Source organism: Taudactylus pleione, unplaced genomic scaffold (assembly GCF_031769625.1).
Source record: "Taudactylus pleione unplaced genomic scaffold, aTauple2 ptg000041l, whole genome shotgun sequence".
Lineage (NCBI taxonomy): Eukaryota > Metazoa > Chordata > Amphibia > Anura > Myobatrachidae > Taudactylus > Taudactylus pleione.
This window is the reverse complement of record NW_028284443.1, coordinates 21,793,348-21,818,461: the sequence shown is the minus strand read 5'-3', so window position 1 is coordinate 21,818,461 and position 25,114 is coordinate 21,793,348. Positions and strand designations below refer to the sequence as shown.

The 25,114-nt window shown below is 39.4% G+C and overlaps 1 protein-coding gene across 7 annotated transcripts in view; it reads left to right on the top strand.

Moving 5' to 3' along the window:
• Positions 1–25,114, top strand: part of MDFIC (MyoD family inhibitor domain containing) — a 176,674-nt gene that overhangs the window by 139,251 nt on the left and 12,309 nt on the right. For 6 of the 7 annotated variants that reach the window (XM_088457686.1, XM_088457687.1, XM_088457689.1 and 3 more), the window contains 2 exons: positions 6,192–6,467; positions 21,365–21,650. In XM_088457686.1, the coding sequence (XP_088313812.1) occupies positions 6,192–6,467; positions 21,365–21,633 (545 nt within the window). In that variant the 3' untranslated portion in view covers positions 21,634–21,650. The remainder of the gene's footprint in view (positions 1–6,191; positions 6,468–21,364; positions 21,651–25,114) is intronic. The other variant, XM_088457690.1, reaches the window with a different exon arrangement.

The window sequence follows — 25,114 nt, the reverse complement described above, 5'->3', positions numbered from 1 at the left end:
GATCCACAAACAAATTCTAGAACAAGCTTGAACCACCCTTAGTTGTCTGGCCTCACCTATTAGAATATGCAACATTTGTCATCCCTGCAAATCTAGGTACTGCCCTGTTAAAAATGCGCATCTTTTGAACTGTGCTCTTGTCTTTATTAAATGAAAAAGCAGAAGGGATCTCCTACCCAACCTAATTCTGTCCACCCAGGCACCCTGCAGAGCATATTAAACCCCACCCACCTTTCCTCCAGTTTCAAATAAATAGAGGGGAGAGGAAGGTGCTAGGAGATGCAGGAGAAATGTGTAGTCTGATATAGTCGGGGTAGGGGGTCCCTCTCCTGGGGTAGATGGACACCTCCTTACACACAGCACCCAGGAAACAACACAACAGTCCAGGGTTTTCATGCAAGCTGTTCAAAACCAGGTTTATTGTGCAATGTACACAACAAAATAAACAAAACATAAAAATGAATCCTAACCCATCTGGGCACTAACTAGACAGGTTATTCCCTCTCCACAAGTGACTGGGCCTACTGCCTTAACACAAACACAGCACTTTCAAAATATCAGTGTCTCTGAACAAACCTCAGTGTCTGTTTCACCCCAGGGTATGTGAGACACTGAACCAAAACCTAACACAGCTTATCTGAGCCACTTCCAGGTGCAAATACTAATCATCCTGCTCTCAGACTGAAAGGCCCAACACCTGGAATGGTCTGTGGATGGAGCCCTCCCTTCTCTTCTCACATCCACACCCCTAAAACCCATTATCCAGCTTTTACCAAAAGCCGAAACTTCTGGTCTGTTTGACATAACAGACTTTTCCTGGGGTTTTTAACACACATATGATAGGAATCTGGGACACACATATATGCCATCCCAGACTTCTCCAGTGCTTCTATCACAGTAGCTTCCCAGCTGGAATCAGGTCGGTCCGTCACTGTGCAGAGCAGTACTTGTTAGTACCGATTAGTAGCTCTTGTGACCACCACTTATCTGCATTACGGATTTAAAATCTCAGATGGAAGGAATATTGGTATCCTCAGTTCATAGACACAACCTTCCTTAATTACATGCTGTGGACACTGAGCATTCCACACCCCACGCCCCTGAGGCATCTAAAGAACTAGGTGTTGGCAGTAAAGATTTATTTTGTCTGCAAATCACATTTGGAAGACTGTTAATGGAGTAAATAGTGATATTTAAACTTGCTCTAAGATCACACTCTTTGGTTTGATAGCATAAAAATTTGGACAATAGAGTTTACCTAAGTGACAGATGTGTAAACATCAGAGCACATAGTGAAAAACAGTCATTTAAAATATAATGTAAATTAAGACTGTGACCTTCACTTATTGCTCTGTAGGACTTGACTTCCCATTCATTTACTTATTGGAAAAATAAAAAAACAATAACAACCCACAAACCTAAATATTTCCTAAACCAGAGTTTCCCAAACTCCTTCATTACAGTTCAGGTTTCAAGGATATCCATGCTTGAGTCTTGATGGTTTAATTAAATTGACTGAGGTTCTAATTAAGTAACCTGTGCTCAAGCATGGATATCCTTAAAACCTGGAAAGTAATGGATGAGTTTGGGAACCTCTGCCCTACATCATCGCCAATGCTTTTTTATTACATTGAGTATAACTACCTACGTAAGCCAAATTTTTTAACAAACATGCCTTAGCAGGCTAGTAGCAGTCACCTGTGAACTATGTGCAGAAAATAAAAATAACCTATTACAGTATCAGTTCTTCCTAATTGTGAACTGTCCATTTCCTGGGCTATTCACAAATTATATAAAATTGTTCATGGATGGTTTTGTTCTTCTAATCTGCCTCTGAAATCCTCTTCCTTGATGAAATTCTTACAATCTATTCTTTTGGACTTTTTTAAGTCCGATCGTATAGGAGTATTAAAAAGTGCAAAAATATGTTCTAATATAATTCTGAAAAAATGAAATTGAGGATTCTGGTGTTCCAAGGTCTCTCATGACAGTATCGCGCATCACATCCTTTGATTCACAGACTCGCCTCGGCAGCTAAGTGTCTCTGGAAACTATTTTAAAATGTTGGAAGCTATGGTTCTGTAAAAAGAAACAGTGTTCTGGAGTGTGAAATGGTGACACCACATCTTTCTAACTTGAGGTGCATAAATGTGCCACTAATAGAACAGGAAGTATACAGCTTAAATAGATCCCAGTGGGTGAAAAGCTAATTGTATGACAGTAAAAAAAATGAGGAAAACATCTCTAAGAAAATATAGAGCAGGGGATATTTATACTGCAGAATAAGAGTCTGTAGATTTTAAAAAATGTTTGATTTGTCATTAAACATGGAAATGTCAACAAATTAATTGTCAGTATTATGACTATTGACAATATTTTACTTTATTATTGTCTGTGAAAAAATATTTGTGTACAGTAATATTTACTTTGTCATTCTGCTATGCTGAATTGTGATATTCCGCTTTAGAGACAGATTTGTACCTGGTATACAGCATTTAAAGGACTACAGTGAGTCTTTTAAATTAATTCTACATACTTAATCCCAATTGTATAGTCAGTGAAGTATAAAATATTGAAATCAGCTGGGTATACTGTATTTTTCTTTAAAGTTCTTTTTTTAATAAAACATTTGAAACTGCTCATTGTGAATGTGAAATGGGAATCTCTTCTTATAATGTGTAGAAAATTGTGAATTCTTGGTAATAGAGTGTATAGCCTGTCTTTGCTGTGGATGCTCTGTGTTCACACAACTGTTATATTACATTCTGACATGTATTGCATTTGTTGCTGAATAGTATGAATACAATTTTTTGCTTGTACCAAAGAGTGTAAAATGGGATCTCCTGTGAAAGGGAATAGTCTTTTAAGAATGATATAGCAAATGTTTCAAGTTAACATAAAAATGCCACTTTTTGAAAGAAAAGATTTGTCAAAAAGTTTCTTTGTGCATTTAATGTGTGTGATTATGTAGTATAAAATGCAGAGTTTGTAAAAAATTTCTTGAATATACAGGCAAAATATGAATAATTCAAAACAACGTCTAAGTTCAACACTGTATTATGTCTTTTATATCTCTGACTGAAGACAACATTGTTCTCCCAATTCAGCTGAATTTGCACAAGTTACACCTCTGAAAATGCCAAATGGTCTTTAGTCTAGTTTTCAGAGCTGTCCCGTGCATTGAAGAAAGACTACGTATTGAGAATAAAAGATAATCAATGTTCCACTTTAATGGTAACAGGCATCTGGTACTGGCTCATTATTCTGTGTATGTACATTATTTGGTGTGTTATGATTATCATAAAAGGACAATTAATTAATATTACTGCTATTTGATATATAGTGGGTTTGATTATAGTTATATCTCCATCTTCTGTCAGTACGCCACAAATGTATTACTTCCTTTTAACTAATACTGTCAAAATAGACCAAAACCATTACATGACATTACTGTATTCTATTTTATTTTTTGACCCAATGGCAACAACAATCTCAACATTTTTATATATAGGTCATTGCATAAAAACTAGGTTACATTTTCAGTTAGGCCATGGAATGGTGAATAACCCATTTTAGTCCACTAGAACACATTTTGCTCAACATTACTTCTTTATTATTTTTAGCAGTTCTTTTTAGTTTATTAAAAGGTTTATCATTCCCCCTAGTGATGATCATATCTTCTTTTGAAAACTGAAGACCTAACACACACAGTATGGAAAGCTGTTACAAAATAGTTATCTACAGTTTTCGACAAGTGCATGTTGTGGAAAAGAAAGTAAATTACTCAATGCTCTGAAGTCCAGCATCAGACCTAAAATGTTTATGGAATTAATTCCCTTAGGAGAAGTTTTGTCGTTGCCAGGAAGCTTTCTTTTATATCAAACATTTTTTTCCCCCAGTAATACTTTATTCAACAACTGATATCCATGTCTCTGTAGTCATTGTCAGAATGAGATTTCTTACAGTAGCTTAGCAGAAGCAATTTCATTTTTTTAGAAATAAAATGCATATTGATACCTTTATAATGTATATTACAAATTTACCAAATTTGATTTGAATATTTTTTTTACTTAACTTAGACCGACTAAGGGGTGTTGTGTACAGGACATTTGCACAAAGTTCAGCAAATGTTTGCTGATTCCGCTATATTAAATGACTGCTGTATGATTGGGCAATCAAATTCTTTGTGAATTTGGATTGTGGTCGAATTTATTGAAGTTTCTCCATTATTTTATTTACCCCATCAGCAAGTTGGAATAACGTGTCCATTTGAAAACTAATTTGGAGATTCAGTATCTTGTAGCAATTAACACTACATGCTAGTGATCTTGTAGGTGTTTGGTGGTTTCATAAAAAGGCCTCTGCAGTCTTGTATGATAACGTGGTGCACATTGCAGCTCAATTATTCTTCTTGTTTTGATTGGTCTTCTTTTACACTCTGCTATAATGCTGTGTGTTTGTATGGGATCATTTTAATATTTCTCAGAGATATATGTTGTTTTACTTACTAAAAGTGGTACAATGTTTGTGCATCATTATTTAAAAACAAATCTGTTACTTGGAAATTATCCCTACATAGCTGAACTGCCTAGGGAGCCTAATTTTGGAAGTAAACACTCTTAAGCCACTTATCCACTTGCCGATTAAACAGAGCGATTGAACAATTCCGACATTGTGCATGAATCAGGCATGACAATATCGGAAATAACCAGCGATGCGCGCTCCCGCTGGTCGTTTCCGACATCAATCATCGCCCGAACATGCCGGTCAATCTGCTGATTACCACAGATTGGGCATGTTCGGGGATGACGAGGGGGTGCCTGCACTGAACGACATATCGTTCAGTGTGGGCACATACAGGATGAGGAATGACTGAATGATTATGATGTCATTGTAATCATTCAAACGTTCCTCAGTCGGCAAGTGGATACACACCTTTAGCATGTTTCATTTACAATTTATTATTTTTTACAAACAATTTTGTTTAAGTATGCCTATTGTTTTGAAGATATTGCTTTGCTTTTTAAATTATATTGCAGGTTTTGTTTTGCATCAAAATAACAGTCAGCTTATTACCTCACCATTAATCAACCATTAGGCCAATACTTGTGGGTTATCCCCCAAAAACATCCGGGAGCTACCCAAAAATATTTAGCACCACCTGGATATATGTGTAGGGTACCCCAGCAGATTTCAGAGATATCTTCTGTGATCTGCCATTTTTGGGTGCAAAAGCAGCCTACATAGTTTTGTATGTGGTCTGCAGAAATGCCAAATTGTCCCTGGTACGTAATGCCAACCTTAAGGCGAGTATCCACTAGACGATATGCTCCATGAGCGATATCGTCAAGTGTTTGCCCTGCAGTGCCGGGCTCCATGTTGTTAATGACATTGAGCTCCGACACTGAACGATATCGTTCAGTGATGTCACCCTCCCTCATCCCCATACTTGCAGAACCGGACGATATTGTCAGGTTGCCCTGCAAGTACGGGAGATGAAAGATGTCCTCAACGACCAGCGGGAGCGTGCATCGCTGGTCATTGACTGCATACCCACTGGGACGATATTGTGGACGATGATCGATAATATCAAATCGTACACTTTATCATCTAGTGGATACGTGGATTTAGATGGAATTAACCATTGTAGCCTACCGGCTACACTTTGCAAAGCTTTCCGGGAGAGGGATTCTTAGGTTCCCTCCTCTGCAGTAACCACTCGTACATGCATAGTCTGATGACTGCACATGTGCAGTAGCATGACAACAAGACATTAGTGATGACTTTACTTCTATCTCATTGCAACATTGCACTCTTATTTAGAGCCCATGTCCCTGGATGTGGATTACTCACATTTTTATTGCTGTGATAATTATAATTTCTTATTAGGACTACTAAGTATCTCCCTTAATAATTTAAAAGTGTTTGATAGTAAAAATCAGTATTGATTTTTGTTTTTTATTTTAATTGATTGTCAGAAACACAACAATAGATATAGTAAATATTATTTACATAAGGGCATGTGGAAATCTGTGCATCTACAGACATAAGGATTTCAGAGGTGTCTTTTTTCCCATGAACATTCCTGCCCTATTTTCTTTCTAAAATATCTTTTAGCCGATTTCCTCTGGCTGTGGTTTTAGAGCATTCTGTTTAATCTTTCATCTCTCTCTCTTTTCTTTATGTTTAAGCCCAACCTCAGAGCTTGCCTCAGCCAAATACTTCAGCACTGGAACAGAGCGAGGAAGAAACTGGCAAGATACAAAATGGTCATGTAAGTCTGAGTAATATCAATGGAATCCACAATGGGGTCAAACATGTTGCTGCAGATCACAGAAAGTTATCAGCTCCCGTTTCTCAAAAAATGCATCGGAAGATCCAGTCCAGCTTATCTGTGAGCAGTGATGGCAGCAAAAAGAGCAAAATTAGTTCAACGTATTCTCAAAAACCTGGCTCTTCACCAGAAGGTAAACTTTATTACTCTGATAAGTACATATGTTTTGTTATAAACAAATGTTTTGTTTTGATATTGTATTTTAATCAGGGCTCTCTTTTTAGGCACAATGAGCAAGCCCCACTACATTGCAATTTGTGGAGCCTGTAGCAAGCTAATAAAACATAATAGTAGCATTTAGCAAAGTAGTTTGCCGCTTTGTTAATATTCTAAATTATGTTTGCCTAGTTTGCTGCAGGCAGCATTAAAGGAAGGGAAGGCTTTAAGCACATTTTTACTTGGCACGTTTAACTGTGTAAATAAACCCCAGGCAAAATTTCATGTGGCTTATGGTTTTTGTAAATTTTTTTAACATGTTGGGGAAGATGCACAAAATGCATTTTTTAGAATATATTACAGTTTATTACATATTATTATAGTGTGATAATATAGTGAAAAGAGGTGAACCAAAGGTTTACATCAGCAATGCCATGGTGATACTGTACATAGAAAAATAATGGTTATTTTTTCTTTAAAAAAATGTGTAAGAATTTCCTGTAGCATGCTAAGATCATTACAAATGATCAATATACTAAAGGAAACTCTTGGACTATTACATCTTGAATCAAACATCAGTTTATCATCCTTGCCCTCTATTACTCAGTGACAGTTTGTTGGTCAAGTAGCATCCCAATGTAGGTGTTGTGTTTTCATCCAAAGCTCTTCTATAACCATGGACAGCACAATAGGCATAGTGATTAGCATTACTACTGCACAACCCTGAGGTCAGGAGTTAAAATCCTCACCAAGGCACTATTTGCGGAGTTTGTATGTTCTCTGGGTACTCCTGAAATGCCCCAAAAATGTACTGGTGAATTAATTGGTTTCTGACAAAAATTAATCCCATAGTGTATGTGGGTCCATATGATAGGGGACATAGATTATAAGCTCTACTGGAGCAGGTATTGATGTGAATAACTGGAATATTCACTGGAAAGCACTGCACAATGTTTACACTCTAGATAAAGAGTGAGCAAGTCCTACTTACAGTACCCCTCTAAATAAATTTCCTCCACAAGTGAAGTGTTATAATAACATTACCATATAGAGGAACACACTGTAAGACTAGGGATGGTCTATCAAATGGTTCTCAAAATCAGTCCTCCCAACCCCAAACCATTCATGATTTCTTGGTAACCTAGCAGGTGCACAGGTGTATTAATTAGTCACACATTTTAAAAGATCCACAAGTGTAGCTATTTATTTTACTAGTGATTCCGTGAGGTGACCTGGAAAACACAAATTGTTTGGGGTTCTGAGGACTGAGTTTGAGAACCAATACTCTATTGCAGTACAAGGCCATCAAGAACTGCCACATGCCCGGGTACTGAAGAGGGAGTGTGGCCAAATCCAGGGAGGCATGGCCACGACCTTAAAAAAATTATAAAAAATAGTATGCAGCACAGGGGGCACCAGAGACTGCATATGGGGCATCTGGGCTTCATAGATATAGATCACTAAACTCAACCCTACATTACTTTCCCTCTCCCAATGGACAGAAAACTGCTCATTTCCACCTGCTTCCCAGACACAGATCACTCACTTCAAGCACCAATTCTCCCCCACAGACATAGATCACTACCTAAACCCTATACCCCTTCCCCCATACCCTGACACAGACAGTTTACATTCTGGATCGCTGCACCTCACTCATCATCTCAATCTCAGCTGCTAAGCTGCTCTTCCTGGTGGCCATCTGATGATGTCAGTACTGCAAAGCCATGCCCTCAGGTACACTGATGGAATTGCTGTCTCCCTTTTTCAGCGCTTTGTTGCCCAGGGGGCTCCAGCTGCTGCACAATGAGACATCTGTCCCCTTCAGTAGCTCTCCAACAATCTCGGGCTCTTTGGATAATCCATGAATGCTGTGAAATCTACTGCACTAATTGACCTTACTTACTTATATCTTATGATGTAAAGAATGTTAAAGCACATTTTTACAGAAAGGTTGCATTTTTGAAATCGCTGTTTTTTTTGTCAAGTTAGGACAGGAAACAAGCTCTTTTTTTGTAGTCATGTTATAATTTTCTAGTCATCACATAGTGATACAAATGGCTAGCAAGTGAAACTCAAAAACTGATGACATTTGCTGAAAGGATATTAAAAATGATATTTAATCATAAAATACTGTGGATCCCAAAAAAGTGATAAGTAACTGCATTCCAGCATAAATTAAGCAGTGGTTGAAGCAGAGTCTTACAATGTTATTAGAGCATTTGAAAATCTTTTAAGTAATATTCGAAACAAATAGAAATATAGTCATGGTATACAATATGGATAATCTGAATTTTGGTTTATTAATTCACTTAAAATGGGTAAATAGAAAAGCACAAAATAACCATTGCAAATAAATTATTATGACATCCATTATTACATAGGACACCTATTTGGTGCCCTAGATAAGTATTTAGCTGCTGCACCCTTTGCCCCCTCCCCCCCTTTCCAGTGCTAAATGTACTAAACATAAAACTATAAATATAATATAAATAATAAGGAACTGCACAATAAAAATGTGGGTGTACATGATGTTTTTCTACATTTTTCTAAAGTAACAGAGTAATAAAGTGAATGACTCATTCTTACCTTATTACTGTACTGTGTATGTTATTTTGGAAAAATGTCACTCTTACTAGATATACATATACTCTACTTAATACATTACAATTTACATAGGCATCTTGTAGTTGCACTAGAACATGCCTCAGGCTGAGCCAGACTGCAGTCAAGTCAATAGCTGATTGATTCAGCTCAGCAGACTCTTACAGCAGCTGAAATTGATAAATGATGTCACTGTGATGGTGATGATTGATGATTCTTAATAATTGATTTAGATTTATAGTGGTCTGAGGGCTCAGGGCTGGCGCCAGAAGCAGGGCGTCAAGCTTCTCTCTGCTTTTTGCGCCAATGGGCCCAGACACTTGACTTTGATCATGACGTCAGATATCTTGTCTGGACATTCCCCGGCAACAGCAAAGGAGGAAGGGAGGGGAGGTACCCCCTCTGGTCAGACCGTTCTCCTCCCTTTTCACTTGCCTGCGCTGAGGGCTTGTTTCATACTTGGGAATATAGTAAGATATAGCAAGTAAATGTGGATCTGGGTAAAACCATGCTGAGCTGCAGGTGGGGCAGATATTAAATGTTCAGAGAGATTTAGATTTAGGTGGGGTGTGTCTAAACTGAAATCTGAATTGCAGTGTAAAAATAAAGCTGACCAGCATTTGTGGGCTACAGGCAAAAGCAGGCAGTATTTACCCTATTTGTACCACTTGCATTGCAACATAGTTTATCAAGGTACACATTTACTTGCTTTATCTTACTCTATTCCCAAGTCTGAATTAGGCCCTGAGTGCATACTGTGACAGAGGTAGTACTATAATGGATCACTCAGATTTATTATAGTAATGTTACCATCAAGGACTAAAGGCTGCTTGTCCTCTCATTGCTGACAATTATTTAAAAAGTGCCATTATAATACATATGCTTTAATTCACTTTAGTCCCTGGTTATTGGAACTTACGATAAGATTTACATATTGGTCCAGTTTTGTCAGCAACAAGTTAACCTACCCACGGGCAGCCCAGGAAATTTCTGGAAGCAGCTCTAATGGGAGTGTGCCAGTTGAGGGGTTGGGGTCTGCAAAGGGGGGTGGGGTACTCCCGCCTCATGGGGCTGGATTCTGAGTCAGAGAAACAGATATTATGGGACCTGTAAACCCATATTTCTGGGGCCCTATCTCAATCTACGGGTCCCCACCAGGTACAGGCCAGTTGTCTTGAGAAACTTTCTTACCTTTACGGTGGTTTCTTTGCAATGGGCAACCTCTGAAGAATTGATCCCCCTTCTGGACAGATGTCTACTACAGTCTGTATTCACTATTCATGTTGGAAACTACATGGCCCGGAAGATGCCTGTTTGCATAGGAATATAATATGTCATCATCAAATACAGAGGTTCAAGCAGCTAATACATAGTAACAGCAGTTTAGGTGCAGGGCAAAATGTGAACTTCCCTGATCAAACTATTTTATATTACTAAAGCCTATTCCTTTTAATCCTGCCAGTCGAGGATAATCTCCCACCACTTCCCCCTCAGTTCTCTTCAGCCTCATAACTCCCCTGTGTCTTTCCAGCTTAAATTTCCCTTGTCTCTGCAACTGCAGCCCCCTTGTGTCCCTCCAGCCTCACCCTCTGTGCCTCACCCCTCCCACTCTAGATCTCTCTGACCCCATCCCCTCTGTGTCACTCCAGCCCCCCAGTTTCTCCACATCTCCAGCCTCCTTGTGTCTCTCCATCACCCTATTGTTACTCCAGCTCCCTTGTTTTTCTAGCCCTCTTCTATCTCTCCAGCTCCCCAATGTCTCTCCAGTTCCATCCTCTTCTGTCTTTAAAGCTGCAGCTCTTTTCTGTCTCTCCAGCTCCAGCCCCTTTCTGTCTCCAGCCCCCCAATGTCTCTCCAAATCCAGCCCCATGTGTCAAGAGCACCCCCATATTTCTCCAGATCCAGCCGTCTTGTCTCTCTCCAGCTCCCCAATGTCTCTCCATTTCCAATCCCTTCTGTCTTTGAAGCAACTCAGTGTTTCTCCAGCTCCAGCCCCCTTGTGTCTCTCCAGCCCACTGATGTCTCTTCACTCTCTTCTGTTTCTTCAGTTCCCCAGTGTCTATTCAGTTCCACCTCCTTTTGTCTCTCCAGCTCCCCAATGTCTCTCCACTTCTAGCCCCCACCTGGCTTTCTAGCTGAAGCTCCCTTCTGTCTATGCAGTTCCCAGGGTCTCTCCAGCTCCAGCCACCTTCTATCTCCAGCCCCCCAGTGCTTCTCCAAATCCAGCTCCCTTCTGTCTCATCAGCACCCAATTGTCTCCCTAACTTCAGCCTCCATGTGTCTCTCCAGGCCATCAGTGTCTGTTCAGTTGCAGTCCCCTTTTGTCTTTCCAGTACCCCAGTGTTTTTCTAGCTTTCCAGTGTCTCTCTATTCCCAGCCACAACTCAGCACACAATTACTTACCTTATTCTGCATCCTCTGGCTGCTCCTCATCTCACTTAGCTCCTTTTTCACTCATTGGTGCAGCGCAGCGTGACGTCATGATGTCAAGCTCACTGTGCCACAATAGGAAGACAAACTTTATTGCACCAGCTGCCAGTGCTCAAGGAGGAAGCCTAAAAGACAGGGCTCACAGTACTTCTGTAAATGCCTATGCCTTGCTTTTCATTACAGTGGCAGAGACATAGGTTTATTGGGGGGCAGGTAGCTTTACCTGTGGGCCCCTGAGTGGTCAGGGAACCTTGGAACCCCATCATCAGGCCTGTGAATTTGCCTGGTGGGGGAGATGAGTGAACCAGGGCTGTGGCAATCCACTGTGGGGAGCATTGGGCCTGGCCCAGCAGAAACTGTCCTGTGCTTTCAGTGGCCCAATCCTCCCAATTTGGAGAGTAGGAGGAAATCCATGCAACATGGGTAGAACATACAAACTCCACACACTTAACACTTTGTTTGGAATCTAATCAATGATGCAATGATTACACTGAATGAAAGTCACTTGCAATCTCAAGAAAATAACAAGATAAACAGACAGATGGTGCTTCTCCTTAGTCTTTTATTTACTAATGAATTCCAGTGTGGAACAATGATATTTTTCTTCAGGCTGGATAGAGGATGCCATCTCAGCTCTCTGGAATAAACAGTTTACCTTGTAAACTAAAGCAAAGTTAACACTAACCCATGCATAGTCCTTTATCATTAGGACCCTAGCCACAAGCTTTAACACTGTAACACAATGGTAAAAAACCCCTCAGCAGCAAAGGCGTTAAAAAACATATTTATAGGAATGGGATAAGGAAAAAGTAAAGGAGAGGCGCTGATAGTCATGCAGAAGAACAAAACAATATAAAAAAAACAAAACAATAAGAATGGTTTTCAGGTTTCTTTGCTCCTCATGTGTAATTATTACAATTCAACTGGAGGAAGTGGGAACAAGATTATCATTTGAAGAAAAAAATTGTAAAATGGTTTCACATTTTAGAGAAGATTCTCAAGCATGTATTTAAATTTAAAGAAGTTTTGTGTGGCGTTCACTTTGTTAAACTAAACTACAGTATTTAATTTACCTGGAATGTAGCTTACCCCTGATGCCACTAGTTTTACCTTTTCGGTGGAATTCTTTAAGATGATGTGCCTTTGATTTGCACAAACCAAACCCATTGTGGCCTCACCATATAATCACTCCACTTTACAGAAGACCATGCCACTTTTGAATTCCAAAAATACACTACTTGTCCAAGTGTATGTTGAAACTCCTTCTTCTAATTATTATATTTGCTCAAATATTAGCCATAGAATGAGTCCTACTGAGGAGCTCAGTGACTTTCATTATGGTAAGTATGCCACCTATGACTGTTTATTAAATTGCTGTCCGAATCAACTGTAAGTTGTTATTGTGAAGTGGAACAGTAGCAGCAGCTCAGATGAGATATATTGGGGCACACAATTTCACAATCCATGAAGTTTTGAAGTATGTAGTGCATAAGAATCATATGTCTTTATTTGAAACACTCTCTACCAAGTTCCAAACTGTCTCTGAAATCAAGAACTGTTTGTCATTCGCTTTGTGGATTGGGTTTCTGAGCAGCCATACACAAGCTCAGATCACCATGCATAATGCAAAACTAAAGCCCCCTTTGGACCCCGTAGCAGTGGAAACCTTTTTTTTGTAGTGACAAATCACCCTCCATCATATGTCAGTCTTGCAGACAAATCTGGGTTTGATCAGGAAAATTATTTTGGCCGAATGATTTCTATCAACTGTAGGAAGGAGGAATTGTGGTCGGGGGACTGTTTATGGTCTTTGACTTTTTTAATTGGAACTAAGGGCTTAGTTCCTTAGTTCCAATTAAGGGAAATCTTACTTTTATAGCATACAATGACATCCTAGATAATTTTGTGTTTTCAACTTTGCAACAATAAGGGTAGGCCATTCAGTTTCAGCATCACATTGCCCCTATGCTCAAAATAAGGGCCATCACAATGATTGGCTTGCAGGGTTCTGACCTCAACACCATCGAACACTAACGGGATGAATTGGAATTCCAATTGTGAGCAAGGCCTGACATCAGGGCCTAAATTCACTAATATCCTTGTAGCTGAATGTATGTGATCCCTGCACCCACGTTCCAAAATCCAATGGAAAGCCTTCCCAGAAGAGTGACTGATGTTATAGCAGCAAAGGAAAATTCCAACTTCATATTAATGCTTGTGGTTTTGTTATGATATTTTTAACAAGCATATTTTAAACTATAGTTTTCATATGTCCACATACATTTTACCACTTATTTTCTTGAATGTAGTTAGTGACAGCTGTCATCAGTGAAATGATTTCAGAATTGCCTGGAGTTAGTGGACAAAGGTGATTTCATTTTTTTGTATTTTTTTTATATCCCAAGTGATATAATACATACTTGCCTACTCTCCCAGAAGTTGTGGGAGGGTTCCGATTTTTCGAATAGCCCCCCCTCCCCGGAAGAGTAGTCAAGTCTCTGGAATCCTACCCACTTCCTAGTGAGTGGGCAGGATGGGAAGCTTTAATGGGTAATTTGCTGGTCCATAGGGAGCTGGAGCTGCTAAATTTGCATCATGTAGCCCCGCCCACTCCTTGCAGACCCTCAAATTGAGGCCTATACCCATGAAGGTAAATAGTGGAGATGGGGGGGAGGGTTGGTGTTAGGCACTAGGGGGAGGGTTAGGGTTTGGCACTAAGGGGAAGGTTTAGGGTGCAGGGCAGTTGAGGTTAGGTTTAGGCACTAGGGGGGAGGATAGGGTCAGGCATCGGGGAGGGTTAGGGTAGGGAGAGGGGAAGGGTTAGAATACTGACCGACAAGTGTCTGTGTTCTAACCCTGTTGGGATGCTGGTTTCTGACTGCCTCGATGCCGAGCACAGGCATCTCATACCCATACCTTAAAAAACATATATGCCTAATGTCCCAGTCCAGTATTGAACTTTTTTTGGTTTACTAAAATCCAGTAATGATCATATTTCCATGCTAATCTGATGAAGGTGGACAAATTGCAAATCTACCCAAGCAGTAGCAATGGTTAAAGCATATTTTATATTTTACATTTACTAGCTGGTTATCAAGTAATGAATTATTTCTAATCGTAAATCAAAAGTCCACCTTTAATATGCAAAGTGGGCTTAAGGGACCATTTTGCAAATATAACCTCTCTTTGAAAGCTAATTATTTAGCAGGTACATTGTGGTGCAGTGTGTCTAGTCCTCTCTCTCTTGCAAACTCTTCATTTTAAGAAGGTCAGGTGTATGCACCTGACTCCACTACAGGGTGTCTAGCAAATAACCAATAATAATTTAGTTTAGGGGGCTATATTTTCAAAGTAGAACATTCATGTCTTGTCTTACACACACACATTATATATATATATATATATATATATATATATATATATATGCCAAGATAACCCAGGGATCAGGCGGCACTCAGCGGACTTCCAAAATCAATAAATAGTTTATTCCTTAGATCAAATCGACGTTTCAAGACCTACACGGTCTTTTCATCATATACTATGTATATCCTTATGAAAAGACCGTGTGGGTCTTGACACGTCGATTTGATCTATGGAATAAACTATATATTGATTTTGAAAGTCTGCTGAGTGCCGACTGATCCCTGGGTTAATGGGACCTCTCTGCTTGTATTTGCTACTAATGGATGGCACCCCGGCATACTACTCCTTCTTGCGAGTGCCCCTCTGCATGTATGGATATATATATATATATATATATATATATATATATATATATAAATAAATCACAGGGGCTCTGCACTCACCATAATAACTAACAATAATAATAATAAATATAATAAACAGTGGGGTTTTGGTTCATGAATTGATCAATGCATTTAAGCTTGCAGCCCCCTTCACGGGACCCCACTTTACTGCAAGTCCCTACTCTATTGCTCAGAATTATAACATGGACATAGCCATCTCATTAGTGTTAAACTCAGGGTATGCTATCAAGGTTTAAAGCTCACAGCAACTTTGCTTTTAAATGACAGTTACCAAGCACACCTGTTGCAAAGCACCTAGGAAAACAGCTGACACAAGTTAGATAACTAGTTAAAAGGGGTGCATGAGAAAATGTGATCACAAAAATTAATTATAAAAATTAATCATAATAAACAAAAAGCACTAATCCACGGCACTCACCATTCCTAGATTTTGTGTGCAACATGGTATGTGACCACATTGTTTAAATAGAAATCACTGGGGCTCTGCACTCACCATAATCAATGACGTGGCAACCGTAGTCAACAGACCACAAGTGTAGTCATGGCAGCATGTAAACAGTGGTAGTCGTTGCTAGGTAGACACAACACACCAGTGTAAAAATGCAGAAAGAGGAAAAACATGAACCAAAACAGAAATAGCAAACATGTATAATGGCAATTATTAAACCAAATAGGTCCGCAACACATGATGAGACATGGCACTGGGGGATGGGTATAAAGGGTAGAAAAGAGATAGACACAAGGGCAAAAAAATGTCAACATCGTGTCACCATATATAATGCAATTTGCAAGGTGTGGGTCAATGCCCACACATCAAAAAATTGAAGAAACAAAGTAACAAAATACAAATCGCTCCTATAAAAAGAAGGAACATAAAAACTCCACACCATTGTGTTCCTTAATAGTGAATGTGAATAAAGTGAAAATGTAAAACTATTATTCCAAGTGGAAAACAAATAAGAATAATAATACATATACAAAAAATAATAAAAAATGAAGAAGATATAGATAAAAGAAACCTTATCCTATAAAATCATTGACTTTGTGCCTATGGACAAGAGAGGAGGAGACCGTGAGAAGCGGTTGTTACAATTAGAAACTTAATGGATTCATAGATTGAATATGGTTACTCCTTTTGGACTAAACAAGACTATCTTTTTCTTGTTTTTTTGTGAGCTCCATATTATCTTCTAGATTCGTGCCTTCATGTGACCGTTCAGTCCTATTTCATAATGTGCACATATGTATGCAATTATGCTTCTGTGCATGCCTGTTGCTTCCACTGGTCCGCACCCCCACTGCTGCCACTGCCCCACACTCCTGCAACCTCTCCCTCTGCACCGTTAAAACACTTCTTATGTGCTGTCTGCTCCTCCACCTATGTTAGTGTACCTATTTATTGTCCGTCTGCCCTGTAGATGGCCCAGTTTGCTCATCAAAACCTTGATGGTTATTAGATTATAAAAAAGAAATGAAATTCCATAGACAACAAACCTTACGGGCTTACATGTTCCATTAAGGCTTCTTCGACATGATCTGAAATTTCACAAAACCTACTGAATTTGTGCCTCTCAAACTAGAAAAAGCAATGAAATTCCGATCATTAAGGCTGACGCTTTAATGGACATGTTCCTTGCGCAATACAGATATGGTATGCCATCACACCCTGTGGTTAACTGCAGATTCAGCACTCTCACAGAGTGAAATTGCTAACATTCACAAAATGGTGGAGCTGCTAATTCACAGAATTGTGTGCTCATTGGAATACGCACATGAAGTCTATGCAACTGAGGTGTAAGCAGTAAATAGAGCTGTGCAGATGGGATAAAAGTGGTGTGGATGGGGAGGAGACATAGCAGCAGGGATAGGTGAGACAAAAAGGTGTGTAGAGGAGGGAAGGTTAAGCAGTACATATGGGGGTAGCCAAAGTAATGCAGATGGGTGAAAAGCAGTGGTGCGGATAGGCTAGAGGAACAAAGTAATGCAGATGAGTGGAAAACAGTGGTGCAGATGGGGTGATACAGAGTGGCATGGTTTGGGGGGACAGTGACGTGGAGGGGGGTAGAGAGTGGCATGAACATGGGAAGATGGAGCAGTGGAGATGGGTAAAGACAGAGTGGTTCGGGTGGGGGGGACAGAGTTGCATGGTTGGGGGGACCAGAGTGGTGCAGATGGAGGAAGAAAGAGTACCACAGATGAGAGAGAGACAGCAATGTGGCTGTGGAGAAGGCACAGATGCAGGGTGATGTGGCTGGGGAAAAACAGATTGGTGCGGATGAGGGAACACAGACTAGCACAGTTGGGAGACAACAAAGCAGTAGGGATTGGGGAATATATAGCAGCATGAAGGCATATAGGGGAAGAAAGTGTACATGCATAGACAGAGTATGATAGTTTTAAAAATAAGGGAGCTGAACGTGTATTCCAAATGAGATAAATGTATGGAGTGAGAAGGATGTTGGAAGCCAGTGAGATTGTTGTGGTGATCGAATGGGAAGATTGTGGGCACTGAGTTGGATGTGGGAGCCACATGACTGCTCAAACCTCAGTTGCATAGACTGCATGTGTGTATTCCAATGAGCACACAATTCTGTGAATTAGCAGCTCCACCATTTTGTGATTGACAGCAATCTCATTCTGTGAGAGTGCTGAATCTGCAGTTAACCACAGAGTGTGATGGCATACCATATCTGTATTGCACAAGGAACACGTCCATTGAGGCATTAGCCTTAATGATTGTAATTTCAATGCTTTTTGTAGTTTGAGTGTCACAAATTCAGTAGGTTTTTGCGAAATTTCAGATCATGTCTTAGAATACTTAATGGGACATGTAAAACCATAAGGTTTTTTGTCTATGGACTATATATATATATATATATATATATATATTAGCAAAACTTGGATGGCACTCTGGTAATTAATGCAGACCACACAGCTCAAATAACTGGATTATGTCTTGATAAAAGAGGGTTAGCCTCTGAAACGTTGACCTCCACTGCCGTGTGGTCTGCATTATTTATTCTTTATTTACCAGAGTGCCATCCAATTTTTGCTTTTTTATATATATATAGTGTGTGTGTGTGTGTGGTATATATATTATAAGCATGTAGATAGGCACTCAAGGTAACCAAAATGTCACTGCCAGGGTGCCTTCCTAAAATAGCATGTACTCCACCAATTCCTCCACAGAAAGAAGCAAGCAGCACTCCATCGGTCTTATTTCAAAGTGACTTTAGTGCATAGGATAAACCAACGTTTCAAAGCCGGAACGGCCTTGTCATCAGGGTATGCATATAATATATATATATAATATATATATATATATTATAGATAGATGTAGGGAAATGGAGGGCACTCAACAGGACTCAGCAGCATAATCAATAACAGACCAGACAGAGGCGTTAAGAAGTGTCAATGTTTCAGTGTGTTAATGCTTTTATCAAGACATACAAATAATGTACAAAAGAAAACTTATATAGACATTTACTCACCCTGTGTCCATCACTTCCACAAGCTTCCCAGCCGTTATGCCTGCTGATTATGTAACACACATGGGACCCACCAGCGCTCTAGACAGCCAGGGGGGGCATGGTCAGAAACCCGTGCCGTCACCATGACAACAAACTAAACAAATGAAAAAATGAAAACAGAATGACATGGATGTAGGGATGGAAATAAAGGCTGTGCGTATCCGCACTAAAACAGCATGTAGTGAGAATGATAAAATCCTGATACAAACACTAGTTAGGCCAACTGAAGAGGTAAACATATGTGTAATCACTTGTAGAACACAAACGTACATGTAAATGCATGTACTAAATGTGGTACTAAGACCAGTACCAGTACGCTGTTGAGTGCCCTCCATTTCTCTACATCCTTGCATTTAACTCACGAATTGGCACCTAAGCACGGATTGGCACCCAAGTTGGAGGAGTTTGTTAGTGCCGGACCCACCAGATTTGATATATATATATATGTATATATATATATATATATATATATATTTCCTATAGATTGTAAGCTTGCAAGCAGGGCCCTCTTACCTCTATGTCTGTCTGTTATTACCCTGTTTTGTTCTATCAATGTTTCCAATTGTAAAGTGCAACGGAATATGCTGCGCTATATAAGAAACTGTTAATAATAATATATATATATATATATATATATATATATAAAAATAGAAAAAAAGGCACTCACCAGGTAGAAAATGAAGATAAAATATGCTTTGTGGTGTTGTTCTGTTCACACTGGCTTGGATTGTCCTGATGACGGTCCCTGTGAGGATCGAAACGTCGACAATATGGTGATGTTTTTAAAGATGATTCTATTAAAGTTGTTATTTTATCTTCATTCTCTACCTGGTGAGTGCCTTTTTTCTATTTTTGTATTTTTGGATTCTGCTGGATCTCTAAGGAGCACCGCCTTTATATATATATATATATATATATATATATATATATATATATATATATATATATGTGACTTATATTTGAAGCTTTGAGTGCGGACTTACGATATATATATATATATATATAATATTTTATTAACTCTAAAAACAGAGACCCCACAAACACAAATGTGGACTATTAATGATAAGGGCTTAAGGCCCCTATTTACAACAATCCGCATAAAATGTGTTTGTAGTGTGATATTTTTGACTAAATTTGCATTGCAAATTTAGAAAATATCAAATGGTTGTACTAACATCCGCATGCAGGGACAGTGCTTACGCTAAAGCTCTGCCCCTGCTAATCCCCTCTGCACACTTCTTTCTGTATTTTTCTGAAAAAATACAGGGAGACTGTGTCTGCACATGCACGCCGCCAAACACCGCAACCATCCCCCTCCCCCTGCAATTACCCATCCATGACCCCCTCAACCCTCCGCACCCCCCCTGCTCAGATTATACTTATGTGATCGGTGCTCCAGTGAGGTTCTCTCTCTGGGGCAGCAGTCAGCTGGTCTCCCTGCTGCTGCACTGTGACCCTGGTCATCTGCTCTAGCTGACCAGGGTCACAGTGCAGGAGCCTGGAGGCCAGATGACAGGAGCCCCAGAGGACCTCACCAGAGCACCGATCTCTGGTCCCTGGATGCAGGCAAGTGTTTTTTTTTTTTTTACACTTATCAGCTTGTGGTCTATTTAGACCACAAAGCTAATAACAGGGGTCTGGCTCTGTTCTGCCTGTCAGAGCAGTGCAGGAGTCAGGGAACTGGGGGAAAGCCCCTATAACGCCATCTCCAGGTGGCATTATTATCATAGGGCTTCCCCTGGTATTTTTGCACAATATATTTTTAGTAAATCTGGGCAGATCACATTTCTCACTACAAGCATGGGAAATGCGATCAGCTTACGAAAAATATGTGAATTGAAGAGATTGGAGTAATTCTTCATGAAAACTAATCCAATTGCCTTTAATAAATGTATGTGATATTAAAATAATGTGAAAAGGGTGTGAAAACACCCTATTTCACATTATTTTAGTAAAAATATTGTTAATAAATATGCCCCAAGAAAAAAGAGAAAAAAATTAAAGAAGCAGCTTAGTACATTTCATCTGCTCTCATATGCAGTAAATAATAGTGGTGAGGGCCCTCTTATGTATAGCTCTGAGAAATATAGTGACTCTAAAGATAAATATTTATTATGAAAAGAATTATAAGTTATCACTGTTTCAACATGATTAGATCTTCTTCATACAATATATAGATTCTGGCTGCTTCCATGATGTAATGTCTAAATAATTATTTATTTATTTTCTTTGCTTTTATTGGTTTATAGCTATCAAACTATTGGACTAATAACTTAATTTAATGGTGTTCCTATCAGATATTATTAGTGGGCAACAAGAACCCCAGCATGAATATTTATATATATTTATGATTAACTATGTTTTGTTTTTGGAAAAATAGTCAAATTTTGGTTTAATTCAGAATCAAGGTTTCTTAGTAATAGGAAATTATTAATATTTCATGGCACTCATAAAAATTGTATCACATGTTGTGTTTTTTATCTTCAACTTTTTCCTTCTATCTCTGCATTATCATTTTAGTTATCTTTCTTTCTTGTTTGTATTAGACTGCTGTGCTTCTTTGATTTTGGCCTGTCTCTTCTGTCAGTGCACTGAGTTCATCCTTGGCCCACATCAGGTTTGCCCCTGTCTGCATGAGGCCTGTAACTCCTGCTGTGGCTGCTGTTCCAATGTCTGTGTGGGCCTTGAGGAAATTCCTGCTGAGGACCTCAACTACCACATTGATTGTGACTTTGCCCTTTTTGATACTTGCTGTGAAACAGCTGAGTGCCTGGAAATCTGTTTTGAGTGTTCTGAACTTTGTGAATATAGTTAGCTAAATGGATGACCAAGGTCAGTGTTTAGTAAGTGCATTTATTTACTGTTACACTGACTAAAACTGATATGAATAGCTAATGTGAATTAATCAATTCCCCTTTCACCAAATTAAAATTTATAAATATTCCCTTTTCTAAGCTAACACTAAAGCATGTGCATAGCCAGCATTAAAATTAAATATAATTAATATATTAAACTGTCTACTTTAACATTAAATGTGTATTTAAAATTTAGTTTTATAAGACTAAAGAACACTAAAAACAACATTGTTGGTAATGTCACAGATTTTTTTAAAGAAATGGCTCATATGATATCATATGTCATTCAATAAGAAAGTTGGTGACACCTTTAAAAGGAGCTGCATATATCAGACCTTAAACAGACCTTAAACTATTCAAGCAATACTGACGATAGTTTGAATAGTTAGAGAATTTTTTATACCCTTCATCTCCTGCCTATCCCCACCCCAGTTTTGAAGTTTCTACAGGTTGAGTCTCCCATATCCAAATATTGCAAAATAAGGAATTTATTTAGCATGACTGAGATGGTGACACCTTTTCTTTTTGATGGTTTAGTGTACACAAACTTTGTTTGAGCCACAAAATTATTAAAAATATTGTATAAAATTACCTGCAGGCTGTATGCATAAGGTGTATATAAAACATAAAAGCATTCTGTGTTTAGATTTGGGTCCCATAATAACATCTCTCATTATGGTACGCAAATATTCCAAACTACGGATTATTCTGATATCCAAAATACCCCTGGTTCCAAGCATTTTGGATATAGGAGACTCAACCTGTAGTTTTAGGGCAAGCTGTAGAAATTTAGTTCATCTTTATGGCAGCAAAACGTTTTTTAGGCGAGTAAGTGATAGTACACTGATGTGAAAAATGTATTGTGGAGACATGCAAGAAATTACAGACAAACAAGTTCTCTAGATCAATGTTGTTAAACCTTTTCTTAGACCAAGTATCAATTGAGAGACTCAAAATACTCTGCTATTGATCATAGCAGGAGAAAGGTGTCCCAAGAACTCAGATACCAACTTCCTGATATTCCAGATCCAGCAATTGGGCAGTAAGAGTCTGGGGGGTCATGAATTTATGGGGTCCTGTCTCCTGGAAATGTCACTCTTACTGAGTGAAGTGGGCATCCTGGAGGCAATTTGCATTGAATAGCATCATCCTAGCTCTGCATCTACTGCAAAATGCCACAAACAGTGGTTTTAATCCTCCAGGGGTGCGGCCACAATGATGTTTAATTCCACCCCATTGTTAAATACTGCAAATTGCTGCATTAAACAGCGGGGTAAGGATACAGATGTCTCTCCCAGGGGATCCATTATGAAGGTCGACAAGTATGGTGAACATGTAACAATAATTGAGTGGTTGCATCATGAATGTTGGTTATGTGAAGTGCTCATGAAGCATTAAGCTGACCTTTAGCTACCTCCATTCCATTAATTGCAACACACTAGTGCCTAGTTTCATGTGCTGGGCCAGAATCTCTAGAGTGTGTACACAGCAACATTATTTACTTAAGGATGAGAGATTCAGTTTTGGCTCAGACCTTCGTGCCAAGTTTGGATCTCCGAATGAGGCAAAACATAATCTTTCACTAATATCTCGGCACCGATGTCCATGAAAGATGACATTTTGCCTCAATCTGAGATCTACACTTGACAGGAAGATCTGAACCTTAACCGAACTGCTCATTTATAGTGTTTACCTACACTCTACAAATGACTGTTGCAACATTATCAAACCAAGTTATCAATTTCAACTTTCAGTCCACTTGTAATTGGCTGGTGATGAAAAAGATATTTCTGAAGTTTTTTTGTTTTGCTTTTTAGCATTTGGACTATGATAGATATATAATTTTTTTTTTTTTTATATATATATATATATATATTTAATGATGTGATGAATGAGGGTTTTGGAAGTCTTTTATTCAATGGAAGTTCATTTGAAAACTGAGTTACACGTAAACTTATTGCAATTCCAGTCGCTTCTTACAATAGGAAATACATGTGAACATCCATCTGTCTGTGACTGCACTTCCCCCAACCCTCCATTTGTGAGAGCAGCCATCCTCTCTATTAACTGCATTTGCACAAGCCCTATTCTTGGTGCAGGAGATTCGACTGTAGTATGAAGGATTTCTGAATATGCTTATTTCGAATAGTACATGTTTTGTCTACAGCCATGGCCAAATGTTTTGACGATGACACAAGTATTGGTTTTCACAAAGTTTGCTGCTTCAGTGTTTTTAGACCTTTTTGTCAGATGTTATTATGGTATACTGAAGTAAAATTACAAGCATTTTATTCAAAGGCTTTTATTGACAATTACAGTAAGTTTATGCAAAGAGTCAATATTTGCAGTGTTGACTCTTGTTTTTCAAGACCTCTGCAATTCGCCCTGGCATGCTGTCAATCAACTTCTGGGGCACATACTGACTGACGGCCACCCATTCTTGCCTAATCAATGCTTGGAGTTTGTCAGACTTTGTGGATTTTGGTTTGTACACCCGCCTTTTGAGGATTGACCGCAAGTTCTCAATGGGATTAAGGTCTGGGGAGTTTCCTGGCCATGGACCCAAAATTTAGATGTTTTGTTGCCAGAGCCACTTAGTTATCACTTTTGCCTTATGGGAAGGTGCTCCATCATGCTGGAAAAGGCATTGTTCATCACCAAACTGTTCTTGGATGGTTGGGAGAAGTTGCTCTTGGAGGACGTATTGGTACCATTCTTTATTCATGGCTGTGTTATTAGGCAAGAGTGATCCCATTCTCTTGGCTGAGAAGCAACCCCACACATGATTACTCTCAGGATGCTTTACTGTTGGCATAACACAGGACTGATGCCACTAGTGTCTCCAGAAGTGTAGTGCAGACTGCAGTGAGAGCAGTCAGCACTACACAGTAACAATCAAACAGCCGCCAACGGAGGCTGTATGTTTGTTATAGCAGCCAATTAGAGTCAGACAGACTCTGGCTGCTGTGTCCACAGAGGGAGTCGGCTGGAGCTCACTCATGAGCTCCGCCTTCTGGCTCCCCACACAGTGGGTGATGGGAGAGACATCATGACATCTCTCCCAAGTGCCGAAGAGTGGGCTGGGAGGAGCGGACAGTGGAGGTCATGGCAAGAGCAGGGATTCAGGTAAGTTGTGGGTTTTTTTGTGTGTGTGTCTGTAAGTGGGCACGGGAGCTGGCACAGCATAGGGGAGCACTACTACGGGCACTGTATGGGGGGTTGGCCACTACTGGGGGCACTGTATATGGGGGACTACTACTGGGGACAATGCATAGGGGGGCTACTACTGGGGGACACTGCATAGGTGGAGTTACTACTGGGGGCAATGCATAGGTTGGATTACTACTGGGGCAATGCATAGTGGGGACTACTATTGGGGCAATGCATAGGGGGAACTACTATTGGGGCAGTGCATAGGGGAGACTACTACTGGGGGCAATG